General features: G+C 42.8%; 1 protein-coding gene across 3 annotated transcripts in view; it reads right to left on the reverse strand.

The window, feature by feature from the left end:
• Window positions 1-21,316, reverse strand: part of VSIG10 (V-set and immunoglobulin domain containing 10) — a 38,330-nt gene that overhangs the window by 3,862 nt on the left and 13,152 nt on the right. For 2 of the 3 annotated variants that reach the window (XM_037817109.1, XM_037817108.1), the window contains exons 3-8: window positions 19,155-19,457; window positions 16,336-16,596; window positions 4,983-5,276; window positions 2,952-3,062; window positions 2,641-2,656; window positions 478-692 (exon numbers count right to left, since the gene is read on the reverse strand). In XM_037817109.1, coding sequence (XP_037673037.1) covers window positions 478-692; window positions 2,641-2,656; window positions 2,952-3,062; window positions 4,983-5,276; window positions 16,336-16,596; window positions 19,155-19,457 — 1,200 coding nt within the window. The remainder of the gene's footprint in view (window positions 1-477; window positions 693-2,640; window positions 2,657-2,951; window positions 3,063-4,982; window positions 5,277-16,335; window positions 16,597-19,154; window positions 19,458-21,316) is intronic. The other variant, XM_037817110.1, reaches the window with a different exon arrangement.

Genomic DNA, 21,316 nt, shown 5'->3' on the forward strand with positions numbered 1-21,316 from the left:
CTGGGTTGGAGTTTGGTAGCTTCAGGTATTTACTTCTAGCTATTCCAATACTTTAAAACCTAAGAGGTGTTATCTATATAGTGCATAAGAATGTCCACCAGAGTGACCTCTCGACTCCATTTGAAATCTCTCAGCCACTGAAACTATTTCGTCTCATTTTGCATTCCCCTTTTGGTTCCCCCAAGTTTTTAATCTTTGTACCCTAACTGGTTTTGACAAGCTCCTGGCATGCAGATATCGTCTTTTTTTTTTCTATTCCCCTACTATGCCAATACTGTACCTTTCCCGGAGAAGGCCTTTAATAAATGTGTATCAATTTAATTTTGGGTTGGTAGCTGTCCCTCAGATTCTCAGGTTCTAGATGAACTTTTAGCTTCCTTCCCCAGCCTTTAAAAAACCAAAATCATCTCCATGGAGACTGCCAACCATGACGGTCACTGTGGTTGATCAGGGAGCTTTCAAGGAAAAAGGGCGTACCTTGGAGAGCCGGGAGTCCATTTCCCATCTGTTCTATGTTCCCATTCACCAGCGCAGTCACTCTGTGAATGTGGCCATGCCTGTGTGTTTCTTTCGGCAATTCCTCCCTCTCATTTTCTTCCTCCTCGTCCTCCTCCTCCTCTGCTGCAGCATCCTCCTCCTCCTCCTCCTCTTCCGAATCCACCAACACCATAACGTCGCCCATGTCTTGCCTCCTAATTTCCAAAGGGGAAAAATAATCAGGATATCCTGCTTTTTCCCAAACTTCAACCTTCACCAAATAGGACACACCAGATACTCTTCAACCCTTCTGATATGATGGGAAATTCTTCACTCACTCAACTTGGTTAAATAACAGGATAACAGTGTGTGGCCTCACAAAGCTGCCACAGATTGCTACAGAGAACCATATCTTGTACTGGGTTTGTTTTGTTAATTATTTCTCAAAAAGCACCCTCTCTTGCTTGTTAGGCAAGTGTCCTTGTTATCCCAAACAGCTACCAATTCATTCCACCCCCTAGCAGGTACCCTAGTGCTACGCTCCTGTCTTGAAATGCCCTTCCTTCTGCTCCACTTACTGAAATTTCTCCTGCTCCTCATCATGTAAACCAGGGTAAAGTCCTCCCCCTCTCCTGAAACCCTGAACTACGACTGCATTTGCAGTCTGTGCTTAGTGGTTTAACATTTCATTGGTCTCTAGTTTATTGCTAGTTTTGCCAACCCAGCGAGACTGTGTTTCTTAAGGAAGGACACACATGTGCCATGAGCCAGTCACAGTCCTAGGAACATTACATTCTCTTTTAATCTGCAACAGCCCCCTTATGAAACAGATAAGGAGACTCAGGCTCAGAGAGGCTCAGGAACTTTCCATGAAGCCCAGCGTTTAGAAATGGCAGACCTGCTATTTGAACCCGGGTTCCCTAACTCCAGTGCATTTTCCCACTCTACTATGCTGCAGCCTCCCTGTAAGAAAGTACCCTGGGACTCACAGGGAGAATAGCCCTCAGATACAGGGCAGTAAGGGTAATGCTTCCTCACAAAAACAGTCTCGGAACAATATCATGTCACACCATCACAAACGGGTAAAGAGAAACTATTTTCCCATAGAGCCATAGAGAAGAGTTCTTTGTTCCTGCCCAGAATCTCCTAGGGAAATGAAATATACAAGTTGTATCTAGTTACTTTGTGTAGTGGGTTGAATGGTGGTCCCCCAAAATGTCTGTCCATCTGTCTATTCAGAACCTGTGGCTGTGACCCCTATTTGAAAAAGGGTTTTTGTAAATATAATTAAAGATGTTGAGATGATGGCATCTTGGATGGGGGTGGGCCCTGAACCCAATGAGAAGTGTCCTTAGAAGAGGAGGAGACACAGGCAGGAGGGGACCATGTGAAGGTGGAGGCAGAGATTGGAGTGATGCAGCTACAAACCAAAGCCGCTACCAGAAGCCAGGAGAGAGGTATGGGACAGATTCTCCTTCAGGGCCTCCGGAAGGAACCACCCATGCTGACACCTTGATTTCAGACTTTGGTCTCCAGCACTGTGTAAGAAGACATTTATGTTGTCTTAAGCCACCCGATTTGTGGCAATTTATTATGGCAGCCCTAGGAAACCAAGACACCTGGGAGGGGCTTCTGGGCATGCTCAGATGAATCTTGCAAGACATGTAAGACATAACGTAGTCTTCCTTTTAGCTCTTTTTTGGAAAAATAAATTAGGTAAATGAATAAACAAATGGACTCAATGTGTACATCTTTTTTATGCTTCAAAGAAGGTCCAGAGATGTGGCCAGACCTGTGGGGGTCTAACAGCTCATAGAGATTGAAAAATTAGGATGAAGTTTAGCATTGTATAAAGAGCACAGACTTGGAACCAATTAAACCTGGGTGTGAATGCAGGTGAGGCCATCTCCTCCTGGATAGTCTGCAGAAAACATTTCATTGAGCCTTCCTCTCCTCTGTCTGGAAAATGGAGATGGCCCCACCACCCTGAAGGGTTTGTGAAAGGGTTTATAATAAGGTTTAATGAAGCCCCTACTACAGTGTCTGGCACATGGCGAGTCCTCAATAGTAGTTGATATTGTTGTTCTAATCAAGGACAACAAAAAACAGCAGTGAAAACAGATAGGGGAAATGGGTTTTTTATTTGAGTCTAGGGATACTCACCTGAAAGTGTTTCCTACTGAGAAGAGAAAGCGAAAAAAAAATTAATGTCCAGTAACATCCACTTGAGCCTGGCACAAGTTTTTAATCTAACATTTACGAAAGAACAAACAAATAAGAAAACCGACCCAACACAAGAGATCACGGGGTGTTAAGGGATGGGACTTTGGTGCTTCATTATTGCACAACTTGACCCAAATAAAGAAGCCTATAGAATGGGGCTTCAGGTGGGAGCAGAATGGGGGCTTCCTTCCCCTACCCCAGCCCCCTTCAGGAAGCCTGAAAAAGACACAAAGGGGCTGCAGAAGCCTTACCTTTCCAGCAGAACACAGGACTGTAATACAACATAAGCCCTAAAATAATGGCCAGTCCCAGCAGAAGGAGGCTCACGATGGTGCCCACTATCCCGCCGATGTTTACCGGTTCTGTAAACACAATCACACAGTTGACTCTTCCACCTGATACCCACACAGCTCAGAAAGGCAACACCTCCCCTACACTTGCCTGGGTTTCACGACCTCAGCCAAGGTCTATGACCTCTCTGTAAAATGAGATAAGCATCTCATCTCCCATCTCAGAGAGTTCCTGGGGATCAAATAAAGCACCCCATGCAAAAGAGCACTGGAAAGTTAAAATCTCTATGTATCTATCAGACATCAATACTTTTTATAAGGCCATGGTAATTAAGAATATGAGTTATTGGGGCCAAAGTAAACAGAGTGATCAATGGAACAGAATAGGGAACCCAGAAGCAGACCCACGCATATAAGGAAAGTTGATCCTTACCTCACACCCTTCACAAAAATCAACCCCAGATGGATTTAAGATTTGAAAATGAAAGGGAGAGTCTTTAAAATTTTAGAAGAAAATATGAGAATACCTTTGTGACCTTGGGATAGGGAAGGATTCTTAAGACACAAAAACTGCTAATGATATAAAACAGGATTCATAAAATCAACCACATTAAGAACATCTACTAATCAAAAGATTAAAGAAAGCAAAAAAGACAAAAAAAAAGAAAGATAAAGAAAGCACAAAAGACAAAAACTGAAAAATATTTGTAACACATAAAGCTAACAAATGATTAGTCTGCAGAATTTATAAAGAAATCCCACATACCTACAAGGAAAAAAAAAAAAAAAAAAAAAAAGCAAAAACCCAAGGGGAAAAATGCCAGAAGATGCAAAAATGTATTTCATAAAAAAGAAACATAAACAGTAAATAAATATGAAAACTGCTCAGCTTTCATAGTAATCAGGGAAATTCAAATTAGGTCCACAGTGAGATTCCATCTTACACCTACTAGAGAGGTAAAAATTATGAAGTTCTGGAGACAATGTGGATTAAACCAGAATTCTCATATATTGCTAGTAAGAACAGAAATTGGTCCAACCACTTTGGAAAATAATTTGGTGTTATCATATAAAGATAAAAATGCAAGTACCCTATAACCCATCATTTCTACCCCTTGTACATATCCCAGAGAAACATTTGCATAGGGACCTGGTATATATGTACACCGGGAACTGAGTTAAAAGATGTCCATAGCAACACTCTTCATCATAACAAAATATTGGAAAAAACAAATGTCCATTAGCAGGAATATGAATAACTTACTTGTAGAATAGTGATGCCTTGGAAAATTATATGGCAGTGAATAGGTATGAAGTATAATTACACATATCAGCATGGACACATCTTAAAAACAAAACGTGGAAAAAGCATATCACAGAAGACTACATATGTATGGTAAACAACATTTTATAAAGCTCAAAAACAAGTAAAAATAAATAATGTTATTTAGAAATGAGTGCCTATGTAGTAAAAAAAATACATACTTGGGGACCAAAAACATGAAATTCAGGGCAGCAATTACCTTTTGCAGGGCCAGGATGAGACTGGGAAGAGGCATACAGGAAGGACTGCCAGATAAAATACAGACTGCCCAGTTAAATTTTGACTTTAGGTAAACAATAACTTTTTTAGTATAAGTATATCCCATATGTGACATGTTGTTCTGAAGTTCAAGTTTAAGTGGGCATATGCTGTACATATATTAAGTGAGATGGTAGTTTCTTGGGTGTGTTCATTCTGCTATCATGCTTCATAACTTACATATATTTTGTATATATATTCTTTGGTATGTAATAGATATAAAATAATTTTATGATCCCTATGCAAATGTTAGAGATATCGGACTGGATGATAATTTTCCCCAGCTACCTCATCTAGCCACAGGTGTGCGTTTATGCCTGTGTGCAGGGAAGCCCCAGGCTTTCAGATGCTGGTGTCAGGCCCTCTACAGCTCTGAATGCCCCTCCTTGGGGACCACTTTCATCACTCACCTTTCACACTCAGCCAGATGTCCACCTCCCTCGGCCCTACAACATTCTCAGCCCGACAGACATAGTAGCCCTCATCCAGGTCCTGGGAGCAGTTGTGGATGGTTAGGGTGGAGGTCTGGCCGTGCTGTGTGATGAGATAGTGGCCATCAGGCTGGATTACCACCTCAGGCAGGGTCAGGTTCCTCAGCCACAGGATCTTGGCAGGCGGGTAGGCTCCAGACACCTGGCAGGTGAGCGTCACATTGCCCCCGACAAAGCAAGTCTTCATGGGCTCAGAGAGAAGGGAGGGGGTCCCTGGTGATTGGAAGAAGGTAAAGAAAGATACCTGTATAGCAATGTTCACCACAGCATTATTCACAATCACCAAACAACCCAAGTATCCATCAATAGATGGATGGAGAGACAAAATATATATTCATATGATGGAATAATATTCAATCATAAAAACGGATGAAGTTCTAATATATGCTATGACACAGATGAACGCTGAAGACATCTTGTTGAGTAAAATAAGCCAGACACAAAAGCACACATATTGTATGATCTCACTTACATGCAAATACCTGTAATATGCAAATTCATAGAGACGGCAAGTAGATTAGAGGTTACTGGGAGCTGGAGGGAGGAGGGAATGGAAAGTTATTGCTTCATAGGTAAGGAATTTCTGTTTGGGGTAATGGAAAAGTTTTGGTAATGGATGGTGGTAATGGTAACACAACACTGTGACTGTAATTAATTTCACTGAATTCTTGAACGTGGTTAAAATGGGAAATATTGATTTGTAATTGAAACCACAATAGAAAGTTAAAACTAATTAATTAATTTAAAGATAATTAAGGAGATTCTTCAAGTCATGGCCTGAGATCTTCAAGAATACGGTTCCTTTCCTAATGAAGCAACTCCAAGAATTTCTGCACCACACCTGGCCTTACATATTAATAAAAGCTAACATTTATGGAGCATTTACTATGAGATGGTCCTCGTTACAGATCATTTAATTCTCACAACAACCCTATCATCCCCATTTTGCAGATGAGGAAACAGCAACCTGCCCAAAGTCTCTCAGCAAAATAAATGATACAGCTAGGATTTAGGGTGACCAATGTTCCCGGTCTGCCCCTGTCTGAGGAGGTTCCCAGGATATGAGGCTTTCAAGTGCTAAATTCAGGAAAGTCCTGGGCAAACCACAATGAGTTGGTCACCGTGGAAGACTGCAACCAAGCAGTCAGGCTTTATTTAGTCCCCATTCTTTACTTGCATGCTGTAGGCTGCCATGTATAATATCCACATTGACCATAACAAAAATGGGCACACGGTGTGACAAGTGGAGGCTGCCCGCCCACCTTGGCCCCTGCCCCTTCTTCGCATCACTCCAACCTCTTCTGTCCTCACGGCTCCTGTTACTGACCTTGACCTCCTTGCCTCCATCTTATCGGGACCCTCATGACTTCACTGGGCCACCCGGATAATCCAGAAGTATCTCCTTATCTCAAGAAGCTGAACTTAATCACATCAGCAAAGTCTCTTTTGCCATGTAAGGTAATGTAGTTACACATTCTGGGGATTAAGACATGGACATCTTTGGGGGGCTATTATCCTGTCCGCCACAGGTCTGTCCTAGAAGACCCAGAACAAGGAGCCCCTGTGGACTTGGGGTCTAATTGAGAGGGACAAGAAAACTTTTTTTTTTTTTTTTTTTTTGCAAATGAACACACTCCTGGGAAGGGCAGGACATTCATCTTGGGGGATTTATTCAGTCTACAGCTCAGCAGCTGAGGTTCAGAAAGTGCATACTGAGTTTCTTGCCCACAAGAGCGAAACAACACACTTCCCCGTAGAGGCTGCTCCGAGAGAGGATCTAGAGTTTCACAGCTGGCATCCTGGGAAAGAGCAGGAAAGGCGGTGGAACAGCATAAAGCCTCTCTCTCTAGGTCAGGTCAACACGAGAATCCCCCACGCCCAGGTTTGCTCAGGAAACTCACAAGTAAGAACCCCTTCTTGGGTCCACTGTCGGGTTCCCTCTATATTGCTAAATTGTTCCTTCCCCGCTATATGGTTGACTGGAATTTTCTTTGGGGTCACAAAGCCAGCAGCTGTGCCAAGCCTCATCAGTATGTTTGTATTTTGACGTCCCCAAACCAAAGCTTCAAGAATGGACCCCTTATCCTTTATGAAAAGCAAAACAAGCAGTCCCCCTGGTGTTGCCACCATCCTCATGCCCCAAACAAAGGTCATGCTCACAAATACTTCTGCCAAACAGAGCATCCACCTCTCAATAAGTGAGTCACCCAACCAGCCATTGTGGCCGCCTACAATTCAGAGTTGAGCTTAAGAGGATGCTGTGTTGCAAGCTGGGGGTGATGAGGTGGGTGACACAGGGTGCCCAGGGATCTGCAAAAGATAGACTACATAGCAGAGCCTTCACAGCCTGGGCTGGCTAAGCTGCAGCCTAGTGTGAGTTGAGTTGGCTTCTTCCATTTAGGGGTCTAGAAGCCAATTTAAAGAGATATTTGAGCAACTGGACCCTTTTCTCCAAAACATCACCTTCAGTCATTTGGGGGTGCAGCTATTCTGCATCCCTGATAAACATTAGCATTTCCCTCCAATTACTTAGGATCTTCCCAGGTGAAATGGTGCAGAGACCCCAAGGGCCCTTCTACCCCAAGTGTGGTCTGCAGATCAGCCACATCAGAATCTCCTGGGAGCTGGTTAGAAATGCAGAGTCTAGGGCCCCACCCCATTCCTAGAGAGTCACAATCTACATTTTAACCAGGCACGTGTGGGAAGTTGAAAAGATTTCCACACTGAAATGATCCCAAGTTTTTGTGCCTGCTTCCCATGCTCCTGGTACTGGGAAAACTTCCAGTCAGCTCCCTTCTTCAGACACACTTCTTAATTTTGAGCATCTATTTAGATTCAAATTGCAGGCCAAGTCTCAGAGGCCCCAGGAATGATGACTCAGGGAAGACCTGCAAATGATGTGGAAATGTAGGAGGGAAACCAACACAAAACCCTTCAGTTGCCTCTGCCACTTTTACCCACTTTCACCGGTAATCATCATTTATTCACTTCCTGAGACTTACTGCCTGTAACACACGCAGGAGTCTTAATTATGCACCACTCTGAACTGTTTGTACCACTTTCCAGTTGCATGAATCTGGAAAAGTCCATTTCATCATGCATAAAACGGGGTGCAGTGGGTTGAATAGAGTACGCCCCCCCAATATCCATGTCCACCTGGAACCTCAGAATGTGACCTTATTTGGAAATAGGATCTTTGCAGATGAAGTTAGTTAAGGATCTCAAGATGAAATCATCCTAGATTTAGGGTGGACCCTAAATCCAGTGACCAGTGGCATTATAGAAGAGAAAACAGAGACACACATAGAGAAGAAAGCCATGTGTAGACAGGGAGGGATTGTGGTGTTGCCACCATACGCCAAGGAATACCAAGGAAAGCCTGGGGCCGCCGGAAGCTGGAGAAAGACAAGGGAAGATTCTCTTCCAGAGCCTTCACAGGGAGCATGGCCCTGCCAACACCTTGACTTTGGACTTCTAACTCCCTAGAACCATGAAAGAATAAATTTCTGTTGTTTTAAGCCATCCAAGTTGTGGTACTTTGTAACCGGAGCCCTAGGAAGCTAAGACACGGGAATAATATGAGCACTCAACTCAAAGAGTGGTCCGGAGGACTAAATGAGATACATCCCTGATGGACATCAGCACTTCCCTCCAATTACTTACGATCCTCCCAGGTGAAATGGTGCAGAGACCCCCAAGGGCCCTTCTTAGCACATGCCTTGAACACAGTTTGCACTCAATAAATGTTACCATTATAGCTATATTGCCATATCCCTGTTTCATGTTTGTTGGACATCTCTCTCCAGTTAAATATTAAGTCTTTAATGTCATGATTCTGTATTCCTCCAAACTACCTGGCACAGTTACTGAGTACAGAACACCCACGCAAAAGGTTTGCTGGGCTAGTGTAGAAGGAGGTCCCAGGGCAGGCTGTGGATGCTAAGTGGTGAAAGCAAGGGCTCTAGAGTCAGATCATCTGGCTCAGTCCCTTGCAAGCTGGGAGATCTCAGGCACGTCTCTTCACCTGTCAGATACAGTGACCTCCTCTGCAATATATGAACCATCCAATCTAATGTGCAGGCTATCATGAGGTTCAAATATTTAAAAATCAGGGAACAGAAGAAGACTCTCTAAGCTCAGAACCCTTAAAGAACAGGACTGACAGAGAGACTCTTTCTGCTAATTATTAGCAGAAATGCCACACATGTAGTTTAAAGGAAAATATACCAAAAAAATGTCTGCAACACATATGACAGTTATATGAAGGAATCTAGAAAAATTAATATGAAATTTTCTTACAGAATAATAAGAAAAGATGACCAAACCAATTCACAGATGATACATAGGGAGCCAAAAAGCATATGAAAATTATTAACCCCCACTTGTGATCAAAGGAATCCAGATTAAAATGATATGCCACATTGTTTTTACATATGAATAGGAAACATCTTAAAAAAAAAAAAAGCTCAATGTCCGTGAAGTACTGAGAAATGAGAACTCTCAAACAGCCTGTCTAGAGGGTAATTTCCCCAAATGCCCATATTCCAGGATTTCTACTTCTAGGAATTTATCATGAATTAATGAAAAGGAAGTATTCAAGGATGTGTACAATGACTCAACTACAAGAAGGGTCAAAGAATGGTTCATAATTACGAACAAATAAAAAACTGTAAACAATTTAAATATCCAGCAATATACCTCTTTAAGTAAGTAATGGCACATCTATCAAAGGAATACTATACTGTCATTTAAAATGAGGAGATATGTTTTTAATATGGAAAGCTATTCATATTTTTAGTGGAAAAAGCAACTTATAAAACTATATATATTTACGGTCAACCAATTTTTGGCAAAGATGCCAAACACATTCCAATGGAGAAAGGATACTCTACCAATGATAGTCTGCAAATTCTACAATGGGACAATTAATATTTATTTGTCAAAAAAAAAAAAATAGAACTTAAATCCTTAACTCACACCATACACAAAAATTAACTTAAAATGGATCATAGACCAATATGTGAGAACAATTCCATAAGAAAATACAGGAGAAAATTGTCATGACTTTGGGTTAGGTGAAAATTTCTTAGATATGATACCAAATACATGACCCATATAAGAAAAAGCTGATAAACTGGACTTCAACAAAGTTAAAAACTTTTGCTGTCCAAAAACACCCCCTAAGAAAATGAAAAGATGAGCCACAGACTGGAAGAAAATATTTCCAAGTTATATATCTGTTACAGGGCTTTTTTCCCTAGGATATGCAAATAACTTTCAACTCAGTAATAAAAAAAACTCCATTTAAAAATGGGCAAAAGATTGAAATAGACATTTCTTCAAAAAAGATATACAAATGGCCAACAGATGCATGAAAAGATGTTCAACATCATTAGTCATTAGGGGAATAGAAATTAAAGTCACATGAGATACCACTTCATACTCACAAGGATGGCTGTAATAAGACAAATAATAACAAGAGGAAATTGGAACCCTCACTCCTTGCTGACAGGAGTACAAGATGATAAAGCCACTTTGGAAAACAGTTGGGCAATTCTTAAATGTTAAATAGCAACTTATCATATGACCCAGCAATTATACTCCTCGGTATCTATCCAAGAGAAATGAAAACATATTTCTACACAAAGATCTGTAAGCAAATGTTCATAGCACCATTATTCATAGTAGCCCTCAAACTGGAAATCCAAATGTCCATCAACTAGTGAATGGCTAAACAAAATGTATATCCATACAATGGAACACTGTTCAGATACAGAAAGCATTGTTCAGCTACTGAGGCCCTGATCAAGATGGCAGGACGAGACACTTCAGGGCTCTGTACCCCTTACAGAAGCTCTGAACAACCAGCAAGAACTGGCAGAAGCATCTTTCTCAATTTTCCAGAAAACAGTTAAAGGACTGCAGTAACAGGCCAAGCACCAAATCAAGAAAAAGACCACTTAAAAGTAGTAGGATCTTGTGATGCCCAGGCTGGCCCCCTCCACCACCCTTTATCGGCTCAGTGCAGAAGTGGCCCATGTTCCCAGTGTGGATCCCTGGTCCTGGTTCCAGAGGGAACAGAGGAACCCTCGTGCACATACTCAGAGCAGGTATGTCTGGTTCAATCTGTCTGGTGGTGGCCTTAGGGACTTGCTGTCCCAGAACCTGCCCTGTGTGAAGAAGGCAGCTCACAGAGCTCTCGTAGAGAACACTGTGGGAGAGCAGTCAAATGGCTGCCTGGGGCAAGGGACTTGCTGGCTGTAGGACATACAGTGCAGTGCCCGGGACCACAAGAAAACTGTTTCCTAGGGGAGAGGGGACATTCAAAAACGTAAACAGAGGAATTCCCAATGCCAACCAGGCACGTCCAAGACACAACCCAGGCACAGAAAGGACCAGGGAGGCACCTATGCTTTGACCTAGAGCTATTCTCTAAACTCATAGTATGGAGATACTCTGAAGCAGAGCACTTGCACAGGTAAATCTGCAAAGACTGGAAAAGACGTTTTCTTTTTCTTTTTTGGTTAGCTCCTGTCATTCAAGGAAAGCTCTGCCATAACACTAACTGGACACAAGCTTCAGGAACAGTTGCCTCCGAGTCTAAATTCCAGCAGCAACAATTAAAATATCAAAATGTCCCAAGTTTCAACAAAAGATTATAATATCTACAAAGAAACAGGAAGTGATGGCCCAGGGAAAGGAGATTAAAGCAATAGAAACCATCAATGAGGAGGACCAGACCTGTGTCATTCCAGACAAAGACTTTTTAAAAATGGTCCTAAATATGCCCAAAGAGCTAAAGGGAAATATGGACAAAGAGCTAAAGAAAATCAGGAAAGTAAAAACAAAGAGAGTCTCAATGGAGAGAAGACAGAAATTATGAAAGGGAACTGAACAAGGCTGAAGACCACAGTAACAGAAATTTAAAATTCCCTAGAGGGGTTCAACAGCAGATTGCATCTGGCAGAGGAAAGAATCAGTGAACCTGAAGATAAGACAACTGAAATCACCCAGTCTGAAGAGATGAAAGAGGAAAGAATGAAGAAAAGTGAACAGAGCTTGAGTAACCTGTGGCACACCATCTGGTATACCAACATACACATTGTGGGAGTCCCAGAAGGAGAAGAAAGGGGAAGAGAGAATATTCAAAGAAATAATGGCTGAAAACTCCCCAAATACAATGACAGACATGAATATACACATCCAAAGTGCTCAACAAACTCCAAACAAGATAAACCCAAATAGACCCAAACCATGCCATGTTATAATCAGACTGTCGAATGCTGAAGATGAAGAATTCTGAAAGCTGCAAAAGGGAAGTAATATGACAAATACAAAGGCACCTCAATAAGATTAAGTGCCAAGTTCTAATCAGAAACCATAGAGGCTGGAAGCCAGTGTGAAGACATACTTAAAAGGGCTGAAAGCAAAACAAATTGCCCATCAATTCTATGTCTGGCAAAACTGCCTTTCAAAAATGAGGGAGGGATTACGACATTCTCAGATAAACAAAATCTGAGGGCCTTCATCTCCCCTAGACCAACCCTACAAGAAATGCTAAAGGGAGTTCTGCAGGGTAAAAGGAAAGGACACTAAACAATTGATGCCATATGAAGAAATAAAGATTTCTGGTAAAGATAATGACATGGATAAATATAAACACCAGCCCTATTGTATTTTTGTTTTGTAATTCTTCTTTTTACTTCCTACAAGATCTAATGGACAAATGTATAACGTGTCATGGTAAATCAGTGGTGTTGGACTTATAATGTATAAACATGTAATCTGTGACAAGAACCAGATAAAGGTGAAGGGACAGAGGGTTACAGGAACATGGTTTATAGATGCTATTGAAGTTAAGTTGGTATCAAAGTGAATGAGATTGTTATAGATTCAGGATGTTAAATTTAAGCCCCATGGCAACTACAAATAAACTATCAGAGAATACGCAAACTCATAGAGCCAGAAAGCAGTGTAACAGTTACAAGTGTTGGGGGGAAGGGGCAGTGCAGAGTTAATACAGAATGAGCACAGGGCTTCTGTTTAGGGTGAAGGGAATGTTCTATGGACGGTGGCGAGGGTACTGCAACATTTTGAATGTGATTAATCCCACTGAATGGCATGCTTGAGAGGGGTTGGTATGGGAAAATTTATGTTGTAATTATGTTTCCACAATTAAAAAAGGAAAAAAAAAGATAAACTAAAGAGATAATGACAATTAAATGCAATACATGGTACTGGATAGGATCTAACAATGGAGGAGAAAAGGCTCAAAAGGATATTATTGGGACATAAGAAAGAAAATGAAATATAAACTGTAAGCTTTATATCAATGTTAAATTTCTTAAACTTGATAATGCACTTACAGGGATTGCATAAATTAACCTCCTTATTCACAGGAAATGTACATGAAGTATTATGTGTTCAAGGATGATGTGTGCAACCTGCTCTCAAATATTCAGAAGATAGATAAATACGGATTTAGAAAGATAAGGATATAGATATAGACTAGATATAGACATAGATAGCTGATAAATAGAATGATATGGCAAAGGTGGATATCTGGGAGGGTGGGGGTACACTGGAGTTCTGTTATGGGGTTTGTATTATTCTTAAAACTGAAAGTTTGAAATTATTTCAAAATAAAAAATTAGAAAAGGAACTACTGATAAATTAACATGATAAAAAACAAGAATGAATCTCAACATTACGCTCACACCAGACACAAAAGGCCACATTCTATAATTCCATTTATATGAAACGTCCAGAGAAGGCAAATCTAGAGACAGAGAGACAATCAGTGGTTGTGCCTTGGGCTGAGAGTGGGAGTGAGAACTGACTACAAAGGGACAGAAGGGAGCTTTCTGAAGTGATAAAAATATTCTAAAGTCAAATTGTGGCAATAGCTGAACAGTTCTATAAATTTACTAGGCATTATTGAATTGCACACTTACAATGGGTGAATTTTACGGTAAGGTAAATCATACCTCAAGAAAGCTGTTTAAAAAAATGTATGTATTGTATAAGCCTATATTAATTAAATATATAATTAACACCTAATAATTAATTATATACATTTAATTTCCCAATGAAGATGATCTAGAGACATCTAAGCAAACCGTTAATAGTGGTTTCCTATTGTTTCCAGTGGTAGTATTTGGACTTTTCTCTTACAATGAACTTGTGTAAAAAAATGTTTCAAAAAGTACAACCCCCATCTCAATAATATAGATCATATATGTAAAGCGGCAGACACTTGGAAGAGACTTGATAAATTATGGCTATTTGTGGTGGTGTTTGCTTCCCTGTCTTCTCTCTCCAAGAAAACTGTCAAAGGTTGGCCAACTTTTTCTGTCAAGACAGTAAATATTTTTGGCTTTGCCGGACATACAGGCTCTGTCTCAATTTCTTGCCTCTGCCCTTAGGGAGACAATATGTAAACAAATGGGCATAGCCCCGTTCCAATAAGACTTTACTACAAAACCAGATGGCAGGCCATATCCTGGGTGATTCCATCCGTATGAATCTCCCGACTAGATAAATCCAGAGACAGAAAGTAGATCAGTGGTTGCCAGGGAAGGAAGGGAAGGTGGAATGAAGAGTGGCTGCTAATGGGTACAGGCTTCCTTTGGGGTGACGGAAATGTTCTGGAATTAGATAGTGGTGATGACTATCAACCTTGTGAATATATTAAAAACTCCCAAATTGTACACTTTAAAATGGTGAGTTTTATATTATGTGAATTATATCTCAATCTTTTAAATTGCATGAAAAAAAAAACAAAAACAAATGGCAAGCTGGATTTGGCCCACGGGCCACAGTTGGCTTGCCACTACTCTAGAGCAAAGAGCAAATGTCTCTCCCCTCTAATGTCCAAGGCCCAGTAAGCACCAAGCTCAGAGGGGACACTCGGGGCATGTTTGCTGAATAATGAGTCCATGGGAAGGGTCAACCGTCTGAATGTCACCTGCCTGGGAAAACATGCGCCTGGCCTAACGGGGTTCACTTCTCAGCATGCCAGCTCTCCACGGCTGCACCTCCAAGCACTGTCCCTATATCCCGTAACGAAAATCCCCTGCCCACCTGCCCAGCCTCATCCACCCCTCTCAAGCCACGCTCCAGCCATGCTGGCCTTCTCTCAGTCCCTCAAACATGCCAGGCTTGTTTCCACCTCAGGGCCTTTGCAATCGATGTTCCCCCTGCCAGGAACACTCAGCCCCCAGCTCGTCACCTGCTGGTTTCTTCCTATCCAACATGCCTCAGTCCAAGATACACCACTTCAAGGAGACCCCCGGCCACCCTAGGAAAAGTGGCCTCTTCCTATAAAGGACCCCGCTTCTTACACATACCATTTTCTTTTCCTCATAATTGTTATCACTATCCGAACCTGCCTCACCTGTTTTTGTGCTTTCTGTCTTCTTCCCACCTGTACCCCACCCAGAAGAATCTAAGCTCTGTGAAAGAGGAATGGTGGTTGTCTTGAAAACACATCCAGAAATTCTTTGACACTCCTCCCTTCAAAAAGTGGAACCTAATACTCCCCCACTTGCCTTCAGACTTAGGGACTCAATTCTAGCTAATAAACATGGTAGAAGCAAAGCCATGTGACTCCTGGGACTAGGTCCTAAATGTGACAGCTTCTGCCTGGCTCCCTCCCCCATGGATCGCACTGTCTAGGGGGAAGCCAGCGGCCACGTCACACATGGTGAGACACTCCAGCAGCCCTGCGGAGAGGAAACCTCCCAGCTGCGTGAGTGAGCATCTTGGAAGCTGACCGTTCAGCTGCTCTCAGCACCCCCAACCTCTGAGTCTTCTAGTTGAGGCCCCAGACGTTGTGGAGCAGAAACAAACCATCCCCACTGCGCCCTGTCTGAATTCCTAACCCACAAAAATCATGAGATAATCAATGACTACTGTTGTTCTAAGTCAGTAGGTTTGGGGGTCATTTGTCACATAACAATAGATAACTAATACATGAACCTCACCCAGCTTGTTTCCTGCTCCATCCCCAGCACCTGGAAACTGTGCCTGGCACATAGTAAGTGCTCACTTAGTAGCTGTCAGAAACGACAGCTTGAACTAGACCCAAGAAGCTTGGTTAAGCATCTTTGACGTTTGCAAGGAAGGAAACAAAGTAAAAGGAATAAAGGAGGGAAATTAAGTTCATTCGAACACCCTGGGATTTCTTTCCTAAACCTTCTTTCAGATGTTTCCCCCAGAAGAAAAGAAGGCAGGTGAACCCCAATCCCAGGACAAGATAAGTCCAACTCACTGATCTGTACCGTGCAGCTGGCTCCCGACTCTGGCCCCACTATGTGGCTCCCAACACACTTGAACGTCTTGCCATCGGACAGCTGGGACTGGTTCAGCATTTCCACCCCAAGGCTTGATTTCCCCACGACCACGCCTCCTGGCTCTTCTGTCCACAGGAAGTTGGGGTCCGGGTATCCCCCGACCCAGCGACAGGTGAGCTGCACCATAAGCAATCCTGAAGCTATCTCAGCCGAGCACTGAGGTGCCGATGGAGGGGGAGCTGCAAAACAGCAGAGGAGAGCGCGGGCTTCATCTTGGGCTCTAAGATTAGCCACTGGGCCAGCTCTAAGTATCACGGAACCAGGGTATCGGAGAAACATCAGCCCTAGGGAGCGTACCTGGAAACAGCTCTAAGCACAAATTAGTACTAATACTGTAGGGGGATGTTTTAGAAGAAACTTCCAAACTGCTTTCCAAAGTGATTGCAGCATTTTACGTTCCCACCAGCAGCATAAGATAGTCCCACTTCCTTCACACCAAAACTTGGCATGGTCAGATTTTTGCACAAATTAGTAACTGTCCTGTAACTTTTTTTCTTATTTTTTTTTCTCAAAAGAAGTCTCACTCCTCTTTTCTGCGGCTGATCACACACACACACACATACCCGCAAACCTCCAAACTAGTACACCTGATTTCCACCTGCTTTCTCTTACAATCATCCTCTCTACGGATGCCTTTTCCTTAAGATGTAATGAGACTGAACCCCTCTTGGAAAAGTAAAATCTTTTTTTTGATGTGTGCTGTTTCTCTCTTATACTCCTGTCTTCCCTCTCTTAAAATCATCACTGCACCATTCACCATCATTAGTCACCAGGGAAATGCAAATTAAGGCCACAATCATTAGATTGGCTTTAAAAAAAAGTCTGACCATACCAAGTGTTGGTGAGGACGTGGAGGGACTGGAACGCATAACTGCTGATGGAAATGTAGAATGGTACAGCCACTTTGGAACACAGTTTGGCAGTTTCTTATACAGCTATATACACCTACCGTATGACCCAGCAGCTACATGCCTAGTGAAATTAAAGTATATGTTTACACAAAAAACTGCACACTAATATTTGTAAGAGCTTTATTCAAATCCTCAAAAACTAGAAATCACTCAAGCGTCCTTTAGCCAGTGAATGAGTAAACAAGCTGTGGTCCAACCATGGAATACCACTCAGCAAGAAAAAAGAAAGAACTGTTGATTAAACAACATCAATGACTCTCAAACGCATTACCCAAAATCAAGTAGCCTACAAAAAGCTATACTCTGTATGTTTCCATTTATATGACATTCTGGAAAATGCAGAACTATGGGGATAGGATTAGGGTTCAAAGTTTTTTAAAACGCATGTCCTTGGGCCCCGTCTTCAGGGATTGATTCAGCAGATCTGGAGTGGAGCCCAGGACTCTGCATTTTTAACCAACACCTTAGGTTAGGAGACTGAGCCAGGAAGCCCCGAAGCCCAAGTATTTTGAGGGGAGGGCCATGGGTAGGGCAAATATGAACATAAATTAAATAACATTTCCAGTGTCTTTGTCCTATAAGAATTAGAGCATAAATGCAATCAGAGCCTAAAAGATACCCAACCTCAGCAAAGGGCCAGGTTTCCACGAATGAGGACAGCAGTCAGGCCGCCTCTGCTGGATGTTTAATCTCTGAGGACCTCTGCCTCATTTGTCTTGGCATTTCTCGCCGAACACATGTGGCTATTTAATTTAAATTTAATTAAATTACAATTTCAGCTCCTTAGTCACACTGCCTACACTTCAAGTGCTCAGTGACCACAAGTGGCTAGAGGCTGCTGTATTAGACAACACAGACTAGAACATCTCCTTCATCATAGAAAGTTCTGGTACCTGGAAACTAACAGTGGTCACCTCTGGCAGGGGGTTTTGGGGGGACTGGGAGTTACAGGTGGGAGAGAGACATATTTACCATTCCCCAATATGTTCTCCTCTGCATTTTAAATTATTTTTCTTTTTTTTTTAACCATGTGCATGTGTTACTTAAAAAATAAAATAAAAATTTAATAAAAATTTACAAACCTGCAAATTCAAGTTAACCCATATGTCAATACCTATACATTTAAACTCATATAAATTACATATGTATATGTATCATACATTTTTATATACTTTATGTAAGACATGAATAAAAATAAATTTGTATCTTACATAGATGGGTGTTTATTTGGCATCTATAGAAAAAACTATCGGAAATGTACCAAAATGATGGTTGGATTACAAGTGATTAATTTCTTCTTTATACTCATCTGTATTTTCTCCAGCAAGCACAAATGACTTTAGATACAATAAACGTCATTTATAACAGCGAACATGGAGACTTATAAAGGCTTTGGATAATGTATACATTAAGTAACGTGTCATTACCCTACCCATTAATTTGTTGTTCTGATGTTCCCTTTCATTAGCACAGATTAACTGTGAGAATGCTGCATTTCTACAGTGGTTTGCAGCCAAGATCTGTGCACACAGGAGTGTTTGGTTGTTGTTTCCCACCCCGAAGCAAAGGCTGGTTCTCAGTGCATTGGATGCAGGAAAACCCAGGTGAGCAAGGATGTATGAGGGGACGGCAGCTTCCAGAAGAGGTAATTCCCTCCTCTGTGGCCTTCCTGACATGCAGCTGCCCCTGGGGGTGTGTGTTTGTGTGCGAAGGAGCCACATAAACACGTGCAGAGCCATGCAGCAGGCCCGCCTTTGCAGACAAAATGGTTAAGCAGGCAGTTCACAAAGGGTCAGGGTGAAGGGGGGCACGTTCTGCTTACTCACAGTAGACCAGGAGCTCGGCGGTCACCTCTCGGCGTCTTCTGCTCAGTGTGTTGGTGGCCGAGCAGGTGTAGTTGCCCTGGAGGCTGGGCGACATGGGCAGCAGCGTGAAGGAGCTGACCCTCCGGCTGTCTCCAAAGAGCTCGGTTCTGGAGTCGGGGGCCTGGAACCACCACTCGACCCTGGGCGGGGGCCAGGCAGCGCTGCTGCAGGTAAAGTTCACCTGGGATCCCCTGGATACGTAGAAGGTGCCGTTGGGGAGGCTGCCAGCCCCCGAGATGTTGACCTCAACCTGGAAGGGGCCACCTGTGAACAACGGGGGCCAACAGGAAGGAAGTAATTACAATCAAGCAGGTGCACACCGATGCTCACAGAAGCACTATTCACAGCCGTCAAAAGGTGGGAACAACCCAGTGTCCCCCAACTGACGAATGGGCAAACAAGATGTGGTACAGATGCACGATGGAACATTATTCAGCCGTTAAAAAGGAATGGAGTTCTGATACACGCCACAACACAGATGAGCCCTAAAAACACTATGCTGAGTGGAATAAGCCAGACACAAAAGGACAAATATCACACGACCCCACTCATATGAAATATCTAGAATACGTCAATTCAGAGAGATGGAAAGTAGATTACAGGTTACTGGGGGCTGGAGCAGGAGGAAGGTGAAGAGCTATGGCTCAATGAGTACAGAGTTTGCAGTGACGAGAAAGTTTTAGAAACAAGATATTGGTGATAATTGCACAACACTGCCACTGAATTGGACACTTTGAAATGGTTAACATGGCAAATTTCACGTTGCATATATGTGACCGCAACAATTTTGTTTTAATTAATTTGGGCTCCTTACTAGTGCTAATGACACATAAATGACCAGGACATGCCCAGAAAGGATGGCAATGGCACCCGCTGAAGACCCACCAGGAGCCAAACGCTGTGCTAAGTGCCCTAACACATTCCCTCATTCAATCCTGAGTGATTATGTGAGATTTATTGGGGGATAAATCCTTAAAGAAAAGGGAAGATGGAAATGGTTCCTCTTTTAAAAACCACAGCGCAGCAGAAGGGATATCTGCGACTGCTCTCCTGGAAAGGCCCGCTCACGGTGGACCCTTGGCTGGCATCTGGGAACCCAGATTTGGGGAGGGCTCCCACCTGTCCCAGAACAGCTAAGAGCACCCCGTGCCCGAACTGTCTGTGCGAACCACATGGTTTATGCCAAACACCTGCTTTCCTGCTGGGAGTCTGGAATTTTGGTCCCGGAATAGCGGGCAGAGGATGCCTCCCTGAGGAGCCCCCAGTGAAAACCTTGGGCACTGGGACTCGAACAAGCTCCCGTGGGAGACAGCGTCTCGCACATGCTATCATGGCTCGGTGGCAGAGAACTTAGGTGTGCCCTGCGTGACTCCACTGGGAGCAGGCTCTGGAAAGCTTGTGCCTGGTTTCCTCCAGACTTCACCCTATGCGGCTTTTCCTTTTGCTCATTTTGTTTGGTATCATTTCATTTTAACAAATATATTACATACTGAGTCCTAGGAGTCTTCCTGGTGAATCATCAGGCCTATTGGTGATCTTGGGGACCCCCCAACACAGTATCAGACCGAAAGACAAGAAACATCGGTTCCAGTCCCAACTTTGGACTTCACTTATTAGCTCTGTGACCTTGGGCAAATTACTTAACCTCTCTGAGCCTCCATTTCCTCATCTGTAAAATGGGGGTCATGACAGTACCTAATTCACGGGGTTGTGAGAATTAAGTGAATTAATACAAGAGAGCACTCAACACGGGGCCCAGCATGTTGGAAGCCCTTGATAAACGCCAGTTCTTATCTTGGCTCCCTTCACATTGCTGAACCTCTCTCCCTTGTACCCAGAGATGCCCTCCCACTGTTGGTTTCCCATGCACCTAAGATACCACGTCCCCTCTGATGGAAAGAATATAGCTTGTTTATACTTGAGTAATTGAGCCTATCGCCTGCCCCAGAGACTTCCTCTTTTAAAAAGAAGAATCCAGAAAGCAATGTTTAGCCCAGTGGAATGAATCCTTGGCTGTAGGATTTTGAGCACAAACAGGCCAGTGGCGGGGGGAATTATCTGGGGGAAGAAAAGGCTTTTGCAAAGCCCCTCGAATCACAGCATCTATTTCCCCTCTGTCGGAG

Source organism: Choloepus didactylus, chromosome 23 (assembly GCF_015220235.1).
Source record: "Choloepus didactylus isolate mChoDid1 chromosome 23, mChoDid1.pri, whole genome shotgun sequence".
Lineage (NCBI taxonomy): Eukaryota > Metazoa > Chordata > Mammalia > Pilosa > Megalonychidae > Choloepus > Choloepus didactylus.